The 12,114-nt window shown below is 47.1% G+C and overlaps 1 protein-coding gene across 1 annotated transcript in view; it reads left to right on the forward strand.

Annotated features, from left to right (window-relative positions):
* LOC135206782 (meiosis regulator and mRNA stability factor 1-like) overlaps nucleotides 1–12,114 on the forward strand; it is a 239,685-nt gene that overhangs the window by 29,622 nt on the left and 197,949 nt on the right. Inside the window, exons 5-7 of the mRNA XM_064238277.1 lie at nucleotides 291–451; nucleotides 2,279–2,405; nucleotides 10,116–10,285. Of these exons, the coding sequence (XP_064094347.1) occupies nucleotides 291–451; nucleotides 2,279–2,405; nucleotides 10,116–10,285 (458 nt within the window). The remainder of the gene's footprint in view (nucleotides 1–290; nucleotides 452–2,278; nucleotides 2,406–10,115; nucleotides 10,286–12,114) is intronic.

The raw sequence follows: 12,114 nt of genomic DNA on the forward strand, positions 1-12,114 counted from the left end.
TATATATATATATATAGATATATATATATATACTATATACATATATATTATTATATATAATATATATATATATATATATATATATATATATATATATATATATATATATATATTAATATATATGACTGGGGACTGCCTATGATAATCATAAATGCCCTAAGTGAAAGATTTCCAGGTTTGCCACTGATGGGATTATATTTTGAAAACCAAATTGAGTTAACAAAAGTTAAGATTAAGGAATATAGACCTGATTTAAATCTTTTTATTAATGCAAAAACCAATTTTTGCAGGTAAATATAGTACATGTTGGAAGTACTGTTAAAAATGCAGCTGATGACAAACTTCTTCAGAGCATGAGACGGTTTGCTGATATTCATGGACATGGTGCTACTATTGTTCTTATCTCAGGGGATTCTAATTTTGCCACAGAATTGTATGATCTTCGATATAGGTAAGGTTCAAGGAAAATAAAGGTACTTTATGTGAAGTACTGAGTTGATTAAACTTTGTAGTGTCTTGCAGGAGGTGCGTCAGACAGAAAGGTGTTTTGATACTTGTCTTGAATCATATAAACTGATTATCACACTTGCAAATTATAGAAGCCTATTATTTTCTGACTACCATTTTAGAAAACCCAACTATATTTTTTTTAAATTTGAGGTGTGAGCGTAATATTGACTTAATTGCTCATAGCTGTTTTTACTTGATGATTAATCCAATGTTGATTTGTTAGTTAGCACTCCCAGAGCTAGTTTGATATCCTTTCCTGGTTATTGATCCCCTGGCACTTGTTTTGAACATTATGGACTTTCTGTTGATAACAGAAATGACTGTCAGCTTGTGTTCTTTTTACCTTCCTGATTCCCGGAGTGGAATGACTTAATTAATGATACATCTTAAAAGAGTCTAATTGATGATATACCTTAAACGAGCATTATTCATTTTTTGATCACTGAAGATGTGAAAGGTAGTTATTTTGTTTAATTTCTATCTCTTTTCTGCTCTCAACACTCCATATCTGCAGGTTCTTCCCACCAGTTCCCCTGCTTCCCCCACACATATACGTATCTCTCATGCCTGCCCAGATATTTTCCAGTTACCTTGTCCAAATTCTACATACCCCTTTTCCAGCCATCTCTCTCTCACAGTCCTCCTAAATTGCTCCCCTTTTCTCCTTTAAGGTCCCAAAATCTTAATTCTAGATCTCCTTTTTCTCTTCTTGGTTTTCCTACGTCTCATTTTAAAATCCATCTCCACCAACTTATGCTGTTTAACACATGCTTCCCCCAAGATCACTTTGCAGTTTGTCGCATTGCTCTTGTCCGCTCCTCTAACCAGGATGTAATCTATATGGCTTTGTACTCCTCCACTCTCATAAGTTATCAAGTACTTATCTAATCTGAAACCATGTGTTCATATAGACCAATTCAAAACTCTGAGCCATCTCCAATAAATAATTCCCATCTTCGTTTCTAATTCCAAACCCATGGCCTCCTTGTGCGTGCAGCCGCAAACTCTTGTCTAAATAATTCTTTCCCTTACTCTTGGTACCCCACCTGAGAGTATGCTGATATTATATTTACTACTTTGTCCCCTATTATTATTGGAATCTTTAAAAGCCTATCATTTACTCTCTTTACTTGTACCACTTTTTCCTTCCATTTGTTACTTTCTTTAATTCCAACTCCATTTCTTCCCTCCTGTGACCCGCTGTAACAGAGCTTATACCCATTTCCTATCTCTCAAGTTCCACTCCCTTTCTGCTTAGTCTCCTGCACACACAAAAAATCTAGCCTCCTCTTCTCCATCACATATACTGTTTCCTCAGTCTTCCAGTTAGAGTACCAATGTTCCACGTACCTTCTCTTATCTTCCACTCTTTCACTAACTTTTTTTTATGTAATTTGTTTTTTATACAGACCTGTTAATCATAGAATGAGTGACCCCCTCCTTTCTCACTCTGTGATGGATTTCTTGACACACTAAAAGTAGCAGGCATCGAAAATTAGGTCTGGACATGTGCAATAGGGACCTCTATTTTGAAGAGTGGGGTTGGTGTGACTGGGCATCTCTTGTCTATGAAAATAAGGCTTGATATGATAATTGGGTTTGCAAAAAAATACAAGTTTTGTGTTAGATACTGTTTTTAATCTGTTATTGTTTTTATGTATTCCATAAGAATATTTACTCATTATGAATGAATAATGATGGTACGTAGTAATAACAATTAGGTCGGAATTAGTTATAATACAAATTTCAATGATTTTTTCAATTACAGAAAAAACCTCCGTGTGGTGCTAGTTCACAATGCTCATGCTCAGGATTCTTTAAAACTTTGTGCCCATGAGACTGCATTATTTTCTGAAGTCACACAGGAGCTTCCACAAAGGAGTACAAAAGCTAAGGTGAAGAAAATTCTCTCTCTCTCTCTCTCTCTCTCTCTCTCTCTCTCTCTCACTCAAAAATGTTTTGTTTTGTAAGAAACAAACCAAATAGAAAATATCAGAGATTAATTTATATCTTTATGATTCCTTTTCTGTTTATGTCTTTATGTATTTACATCAGGTGTGAAGTATAAGACTTTTGAATATAAGAAGGAATCCATTTAGCTAACTAGGATTTGTTCCGATGCGAGATACTTACCTTGAACCATACAGTGGAGATTCCCGGATGTCGATCCGGGTCCGACCAGAAAAAACTGGTTATACGCCGCACCTAGGCCAGGCCTATGCCCTTAGGAGTTGAAGACCACATTATCCTACTGACCTAACGCCAGTCCTTCTCTGGTCGCAGGAGGGTGCATACGCCCTTGCTCGTCCGGTGTCCGGCCCTTTTCCTTTGTTCTTGTGTGTGCTTTGTGTACGTGTGTCGTGCATATGTGTAATGTCGGCTTCGGAGCCTCAACGTCGTTGCCCCGGTCCTGAAGGCTGGGCTTGTGGGGCTTTTCTCTCGCCCCTTCTAATTGATCCTCAATCTTTGTGTAATTCGTGTAAGGGGGGAGCTTGCTCAAAAGTCAACATGTGTGTGGAGTGCGCCTCTTGGCCCTCGTACCAGTGGGATTTGGCTTCCACTAAGAAGAAAAAGAAGCCTAAAGCTTCATCAGCGAAGCTTTCAAGGGAGTCGGGGAGTAGGAGCAGCAGCAGAGACGGGGGGGCCCCTTCACCATCGGTATCATTGGAGAGGAAGTCTCCTGTGTTCCTACAGGTTCTTCCCCTGCCCCCTCCCAGTGAGGGGGCCTAGGTGAGTCCGTTGCCGGGTCCCCCCCAGGGGGGATCCCAATGAGTCGTTTCCCCAACAGGTGGTACCTGAGGCTTCCACGGTGTTGAGAGACTGCTGGATGCAGCTGCAGTTACAGGGCACCCCGTCCTGGTCCTCTCTCTTAGCATCGGTGCAGGGGGAGGCCCTGTCCCTCCCCGCTACGGAGCTTCCCACTACGGCTCTCCCAGCTACAGCTCTCCCCGCTATGGCTCGCCTCGCTGCGGCTCCCCCTCTCTCGAGCGGAGCTTGCCGCTCGCGGCTGGAGCCACGGCAGTGTACCCAGTCACGGAGCCACACGCCCGCCTGGCTCCGACCCTTCCCCCTCTTGCCGTCGGGGATTTCTTTCCCCCTTGTACTCCGGGCAGATCCCCGATGAAGGACGATGCCTTCCCTTCCTGGGGCTTCCCGTCTAGGGGGCGGGAGGAGCCGGGGGTGGCCTTGGGAGCGGCCTTCCGGGGTGGTCCCGCTGTGGTGGGGGTGTCCCCAAAGCGGCCGAAACGCTCCTCGGGCTCTCCCCGCGACGGGAGTCACCGGAGGAGAAGCAAGAGATGGCGGGACTCGTCCGAGGATATGAGTTCCTCCTCGAGGGAGAGATCCTCCTGTAGGAGAAAATGCTCCTCCAAGAAGAGACGCCGTCATGGGAGAAGTAGGAGGCACAGCTACTCCTCGTCCTTGAGCGGCTCTTCCCGCTCTCCTCGTCATAACTGGGATTGTAAGGGGAGTAGAGGGAGTGACAGGCATCGGGACAACTCCCGCCAGGGGCAGCGGCATTCTCCTTTGCCCCCTTCGCCGAGGGAGGCCCCCGCCCCAGTGCCCCCAGGACAGTTCCTCATGGGGGGTTCCCAGCTGGCATCCTCCCTGCTCATTCCTCGGTCCCGGTGGATCCCGCCTCGGTCTCGTCAGCCATAGGGTCGGCCTCCATGACCGAGCGGGCTCCCTTCTTCCGTGTTCCCACATGCTTGTCGCCTTCATGGACGGAGCCTAGGGCCAATACCTCCTTAGGGGGTTCAGAGCCCCTCCACCGCTCAGGATTGAGCTCCTCCTCGGGTTGGTCCGGGCATTCGGGGCATCTCCCCTTGCAGGAGACCGGTTTACAACCGAGTTTAAGTGTCCCTCTCTGGGGAGCTTCTCCAGCTTCCCCCCGTCCAAGGTCTGGGGTTTCGCCTCCGTCGCGGGATGCTGAGGAAGAGATCCTCATCCAAGAAGAACTCCAGAATGCCCTGGAGGAACTAGGTCCAGTGGATGAGAGTTCAACTTTTAGGAGGGTCCTCTCTCTTATTAGGTCCATGAACTGGCTAGAGGAGCCAGCCCTGACGATAGAGGACAGCAGATCCTTGGCTTTGGACATTCTGTTCAGGGACCCATTGGAACCCAAGCCCTCTCTCAGCCTCCCTAGGTCCACCAACACGAAGAAGGCCTTGACGGTGGTGGAGAAACTCATAGCAGGGTCGAGTAACTCCCTGCGTTTGCACTCCTCGGCTAGGCTACTCCCAGCGTCTAAGCCGAGTCAGAGAAGGCTATATGCCCCGGAGGGTGTCCCTCTTCTTCCCAAATCCGTGGAGGGTAACTTGGCGACCCTGGCGCCCGGACTTTAGGAAGAGAGGCTCGCGTCAGGGCTAGTCTCCTTCTCCCATCAGGAGGCTATAGCCATGGAAGTCACAGCTTGGACCTCTATTCACGTGGCTTCATGGTTAGATCTGTGGTCCGGGGCGGTAGCTAGGTTCCCCACCCTCTAGGACTTGAGGGACGAGGCCTCTCTTGCCCAATTAAAGGAACTGATTTCGTCGGGGCCAAGTCCCTGGGCTTCCTCATGACCCAACTGGTCTCGTCATGGGCAAACTGGGTCTGGAGGAGGAGGGATTCTGTGCTAGCCAAGCTCCCTAGGAACATTCCAGAGAGGGAGCTCAGGACCCTTCAGAACGCCCCAGGCGAGGGGGCTGCTCTCTTTCCGGAGAAGCTGGTGGAGGAGTCTGTGGAACGGTGGAGGAAGGCCAGCCAAGGCTCCATCGTATATAGGGCCCCTCCCCTACGTCAGTCAGTGCCGAAAAGACCTAACGAGAGACCAAAGCCTCAGAATAGGACCCTCTCTGCTCCCTCCACGGAGTCAGCTCCCCGGAACTGGGGAGACCAGGGGACTCAGCCCTCCCCCAGGACCCTCCCGCCGTCCCAGGCACCCTTCATGTCCAGACACCCTGCTACTTCCAGAAGGGGTCGTAACAACCGCGTCCCTAAGAGGAAGTAGGAGTCGAGGCCCCCTACCGTGTCTTTTGCCACTGGTGGGGGGTTGCCTCTCTAGCTGTTGGCAGAACTGGGAGGATCACGGAGCTGAACCCTGGACAGTCCAGGTCCTCAGGGACGGTTACCAAATCCCCTTTCTAGACTAGAAGCCTCCCTTGACAGGGGAGCCGGAAAATCTGTCTTCTCAGCCCCAGAACCCCGGTCACAGGGAGACTCTAAGGCTAGAAGTTCAAGCACTGCTGGAGAAGGGAGCCCTCCAGCAGGTGGTAGATCACTCCCCCAGGTTCTTCAGTCGCCTTTTCTTGGTGGAGGGGGGGTGGCGACCGGTCATAGATCTTTCGGTCCTCAACTCGTACATCCTAAAGACGCCCTTCAAAATGGAAACGCTGCGCTCGGTGGTGGCTTCCGTGAGAGAAGGGGATTTCATGATGTCCCTGGATCTCAAGGACACCTACTTCCAGATCCTGGTACACCCGTCCTCCTGGAAGTACCTGCACATAAGGTGGGAGGACCAGAGCTTGCAGTTCAAGTCGCTCTGCTTCGGGCTGGCAACGGCTCCGCAAGTGTCCACGAGGGTGTTCTCCCTGGTTTCGTCTTGGGCCCACAAGAGAGGTATACGCCTTCTCAGGCACCTAGACGACTGGCTACTCCTTTCCTCCTCAAAGGAGTGCTTGGTAGAGCAGAGAGACGCCCTCTTGGCCTTTTGCAAAACCCTGGGAGTCGTCGTGAACTGGGAGAAGTCCCAGCTGGTCCCTTCCACCAGGATGGTGTACCTGGGGATGGAGTTGGATACGGAGATGGGGCGAGCTTTCCCATCGGAGGACAGACTGGCAAACCTCCGAAGAATCGCCTGCAACTTCCTGAGCCACTCCCCGAGACCGGGAAAGGAGTGGCAAAGGCTATTAGGCCACCTGGTCTCCCTGGTTACTATGGGACCTGAAAGTAGGGTGGTCCCAGGAGGAAACACCTCAAAAGCTGGTTCCTATCTCACTGGCAGCAAGGAAGGCCCTCGGTTGGTGGCTGGATCCTGCAAACTCTCGTCGGGGTGTGCCCCTCGGGTCAGTGCCCCCGAAGATGCTCCTGTTTACGGACGCGTCGAAGGTAGGCTGGGAGCCCCACCTGAAGTCCCTCTCGGCGGGAGGGATATGGTCGCAAGAGGAGAGCACCTTCCACATAAACAGGCTGGAGTTCTTGGCAGTGAAGAGTGCCCTGGAAGCTTTCAATGAGGCAGTGGGAGGACACTCTGTGTCTCTGATGTGCGACAATGCCACGGTGGTCGCTTTCGTCAAGAAGCACAGGGGCCTGAGATCACGGGATCTCTGCGGATTGACAGAGGAGATCTTATGCCGGGCTGAAGCCCTCGGGACCTCCTTGACGGCAAGGTTCATTCCTGGCAAGAAGAACGTAATCGCTGACGGTCTCAGCAGACGGGTCAGGTTGTGGGATCCGAATGGTCCCTACACCCTGAGGTAGCGAGAGAGCTAATAGGGAAGTGGGGGTCCCCATCCCTGGACCTGTTTGCAACAAGGCTAAACGACAAACTGCCGGTGTACTGCTCCCCGGTGCCAGACCCAGCTGCGTTTTGGGAGGATGGGTTCCAGCATCCGTGGGACGGCCTGGACACGTACGCGTTCCCTCCCTTCGGAGTCCTCAGGCAGGTCCTCAACAATCTGAGGAAGGCGAAAGGGGGCGGCCCTGACATTGGTGGCCCCTTGGTGGCCGGACAGGGAGTGGTTCCCGGACCTTCTAGAGTTGGCCTCTCTACCGCCTTGGGAGCTGCCCCCCACGCCAGACCTGTTACGGCAGCCCCACTTCGAGAGGTTCCACGGGAACATTCCAGCCCTCTCCCTTCACGGCTGGAGACTATCGAGCGGCTGATGAATAAGAGAGGGTTCTTGGTGAAGGTGGCCTCTCACATGTCCGGTTACTTGAGGGAGTCCTCCTCTAACATCTACCAGGCAAAGTGGAAGGTTTTTGGGGCCTGGTGTAGGAAGAGGGGCCTGAAACCCCTCCGAGCAAAGATCCCAGACATCGTAGAATTCTTGAGCTACCTGAGGTTGGACAGAGGCCTGTCAATTCCGGTGGTCAAAGGAGCCAGGTCTTCTTCCTGAAAGGGTTGGATCTGGGGAACTCGAAACCTCTGTCCTTGCTCATAAGGAGCTTTGAGCAGAAGTGTCCCCCCAGCGCCGGCTTGGTTCCCCGCTAGGATGTCGCGATAGTCTTGGACTCCCTGAGGAAGCCCCCTTTCGAGTCACTCAAGGACATCCTGGATAGGGAGCTGACCCTCAAGATGGTGTTTCTGCTAGCTCTGGCCTCCACGAAGAGGGTGGGAGAGCTCTACCACCTGTCATACGTAGTGGCCCACACGAGGGGGTGGAAAGAACTCTCATTCAGGTTTGTCCCCTCCGTGGCTAAGAATCAAAACCCCTCGATCTCGGATCTCAGGTTCGTTAAGTTTTCCATCCCTGCCCTCCCGGAATCGGACCAGCCTAAGGATCTCCTCCTTTGTCCGGTGAGGGCAGTACGGAAGTACATGGAAAGGACAGCTTGGTTCAGGTTGGAGGTAAAGAACCTCTTCGTCACCACGGGGAGGGTGAAGAAGGCAGCCTCGAAAAACACCATCTCCTTCTGGCTGAGAGAAACCATCAGGAGGGCCTACGAGAAGGGGGGCCTTTCTCCCCCAAAGGGAGCCAGACCCCATGACATCAGGGGAATTGGGGCTTCCCTTTCGTTCTCAAAGAACATGGCAGTGGAGCAGGTCCTGAGGACAGGAGTCCGGAATAGGCAGTCGACGTTTACAGCCCACTATCTAAGACTGCACGAGGAGGTCGCTCGATGCCTTTGAGATTGGCCCCGTGGTGGCAGGCCAGCAACAGGTCTAGGTCCCCTCTTCACCCCTCTTGGGGTGGACGGGCCAGTGTGTATGAAGTGTGTGTGAGACTCTTCCTCATACCCCCACTGATCCTTGTTCTTGTCCCCTCTGGGCTTTCGGAGGAAGTGAGGAATCCAGGATACTCAGGTAAGATACGCGGGAGTGCGTATGGTATTCAGTACAACCCACAGTTTTACATGTCAAGGTTTGGTTATACCCGCACCAGGCTTGCTTTAGGACCTCCCCGGACCAACCCCCAATATAACAGAGCAGGGTTGAGTTCCAAGGGGAGCAGTCGCCCCTCCTCTGACCTAGCACCTTTGGGGCCGTTCCTCCCCTAACCATCGCCCTCCTCCTAAGGAGTAAGTCTCCACTGTAATGGTTCGAGGTAAGTACGTATCTTGCATCGGAACAAATCACAAATTCTTGGTAATTTTTATTTTTTCTAGCAATACTTACCTCGAACCATGGAAATATATTTCCCTCCCATCCAGCCCCGCTGAAGCTTAGGGGAGGCACCTCGGAGTTGAGCAAGAAGGACTGGCGTTAGGTCAGTAGGGTAATGTGGTCTTCGACCCCTAAGGGCATAGGCCTGGCCTGGGTGCGCCGTATAACCAGTTTTTTTGGTCGGACCCGGATCGACATCTGGGAATCTCCACTGTAAAGGTTCGAGGTAAGTATCGCTGGAAAAATACAAATTACCAAGAATTTGAGATACCCTCTTACAAACAGTAAAACATGCATACAGATTCAGTATAGTTGTGGTAGGGATAACTGTTAAAGATATAGTACAGGTAAATATAGATATTCACAATATTCTAGATTGTGTAAAATGCTAAATAAGTACATTTCCCTGAGGGTGAGAGAAATTTTGAACTAGTTTGGTAATGTAAGGTACTCTCAGCAGTCTTAGGCGGCCCTTCCTTGGAACTTAATGATATTAATAAGTGAGGAGTAGATTTTTTCCAACATATTAGGTAAACTTGATTCTTCATTGTAATAATCCATGGTATGTGGTTTTTCATTTTACATTTATGATCTGATATCATGCATGTAAACAGATGGGTCATGTATGCATTTTTTAGCAGTGACAGACAGTTATGTGCAAAGAAATCAAACAAGTTATGTGCAAAGAAATCAAACCAAAGCAAAACTAGAATGCTATAAGTGTTTTAAGTGATGGATGTAAATTTTGTAAGGTATGACTATCCTAAAAATACAAAGCGCCTATACATATTGTGCTTCTAATACTTTAATGTTAGGCTAGCCCAATGAGTTTAACTGTTTCACCCCAGTAGTAGTCTGATTAAATAATTACATTTTAAAATTGTGTGTGCTTTTATTGGTATTATAGGATTCTTTGGGTTCTTTATATGGGTAGAGATCTTTTACCAAGAAAGATCTGCCTTCACCAATACGAAGTAGAGTTGAATTGGAGTGGTATATTTCTACTGAAATAGCAACAGATAGAAGTTTTTGGTCTATACTAAGCTAACTTTTAGAATGGTTTTTCGAAAATGATTTACTACACATTAGGTCTCAGCTAGTAGTATTGGGATTTTGTCCTTCTCTGTCCCATTTCCTACTAGTTAAGAGTAGTATAGAACAAATATTTGAATATCTCATCATAAAATATTTGAAGTTATGACAAAAGTAATTTAAGATATGGGAGTAAGTAAAAGAATTTTTATGAAGTGAATTTACTTCTAGCCTTATCTAATAACCTGTTTTCTTGTAATAACCTTAGCCAACTAATCTGCGACGAAGTATAGTAGTGTATAACCTACCAGAGGGTGTAGAAGACACCGCAGTTCGTCGACGGTTAAGCATGTTATCGGCAAACTGTGGTGGCAAGGTCGGCCGAGTTAGGAATGGTCGTGCTATTATAACCTTTCAGACGCCTGAACTAGCTTCCAGGTAAGTTTTTATTGAAAAGATAGTTCTCTCTCTCTCTCTCCTCTCTCTCTCTCTCTCTCTTCTCTCTCGTCTCTCTCTCCTCTTCTCTCTCTCTCTCTCTCTCTCTCTCACCTCTCTCTCTCTCTCTCTCTCTCATCTCATCCAAGCAGATTAGAGGGGTTCTGGTGATGTTGGTTTCCTTAGTGACAATAACTTAGATTATCACAAGCATGCTGGATTTATTGCTTACTTTGAAAAAGCTTTATGTAAATTAAGTGATTTCTATAGTCTAGAAAAGAAAGGTTACAATCACTGAATGAAACATTTTTCTGATGAACCTTAAAATGCTCTAGTAGCATGGTGATCATATTCAGATAACAAAATACAGTTCCACGTGAAAATCTAAGTTTTGTCTTTGGACTGTGATGATCTGCTGCTCTTTCCTGGGTACTGTCCATTAGGTTTTTCGTAATGCCCATACCTTTTAAGTGGTTTGGGTATTTGACCTAAATTTACAGTATTACTTAATCTGCAGCTCACTGAATGGCAATTAAAACTGTAAAACAATACGTAGTTTGAAATTGAAGTGCGTGAACATCATGATTGATCATTTGTGTGTTTCACTACAAACCCATTAATTATAATAGGTCTTTTGTATGCTACAAAATTGTCCCAGATGCTTCAGTCTCCTTAAAAAAAAAAAAAGATCATGTGGGCAAATATGTGGTCTTGAGCAGCTACTGTTGTATGTAGTATTACTATTCAGGCGTTTGTTCTAAAAATACCTGGGCTTTTGAGTTAATTTCAGTCTTATTTCATAGCAATCCTCATCCATTTTGAGTGTGATTTAAATGTATTTTGCCAAAATGTTGAGATGATATGGAAAACTAATGAGGGAAAATAAATAACTGAAGTGAATTGTTTTTTTTTTAGGTGAATGGTAATTTGTATGCAGTGGAACCTTGGTTTTCATGCAAAATCCATTCTAGAATGTCTCACAAAGTCCGAGTAAGAAATCCGAAACAATAATTCCCACAAGGAATAATGTAAATCCAATTATTGTGTTCCAGACACCCAAAAATATTAATAAAATATACTTCTTATAGAGAATAAACAGTTTTACATACAGGAAACAATTACAAATAAATATAAATGACCAATGAAATGGCTAAATAAACATTCAACATCACTCTTACATTTATGGAAGACTTGTTTAGCAGATGGAAGATGAAGAGGCAGGGAGAGGGGGGGAGGAGAGGTTATTGTTTAGGAGGGGAGTCCCCCTCCTGAGGGACTTCAGGTATCAAGGACCTATCTAGGGTTACTTCTCTTCATTTTGTACTAGCATTATCTCTGGTTCCTTCCCCTCTTGGTCTTTTTACTGGCACTAGGACCAGCTTGAGGGTCACTGGACCTCGCACAGCACCTGTCCAGAGGGATTTGTTTCTGGCATCTCTTTTAAATTTGCTTAAAATAGAAGAAGGCAGTGTCATTAAACATATTGGAGACACAGATTACATCTTTATTGGGTTGATAATTCTCCACAAAATTTTTTATGTCACTTCACTTTGCAAACATGTCAATCACTGAAGTAGGCACATTATGTATGGCCATTTGCATTTTGAATTTTTTAAACCAGCCTCTGCTGTCCTTAAATTCATAACAGCAGCTCTTGTTGTAGGCATTTTCTTTCTGAGAACGGCATGCAACATCCTTGCCTTTTCACAAATTATCTCCTCAAACACTTTGCTACAAGTTCTTTCTTAAATTCTATAGCGTCTCTCGCTTTTTTTTACAGAACTTTCTTTGGCCCTATGATGGCTTATTTAGTAGTTGCGCTTGAATAAAAG

The sequence above is a fragment of the Macrobrachium nipponense genome, chromosome 31 (genome assembly GCF_015104395.2).
Source record: "Macrobrachium nipponense isolate FS-2020 chromosome 31, ASM1510439v2, whole genome shotgun sequence".
NCBI classification, from domain to species: domain Eukaryota; kingdom Metazoa; phylum Arthropoda; class Malacostraca; order Decapoda; family Palaemonidae; genus Macrobrachium; species Macrobrachium nipponense.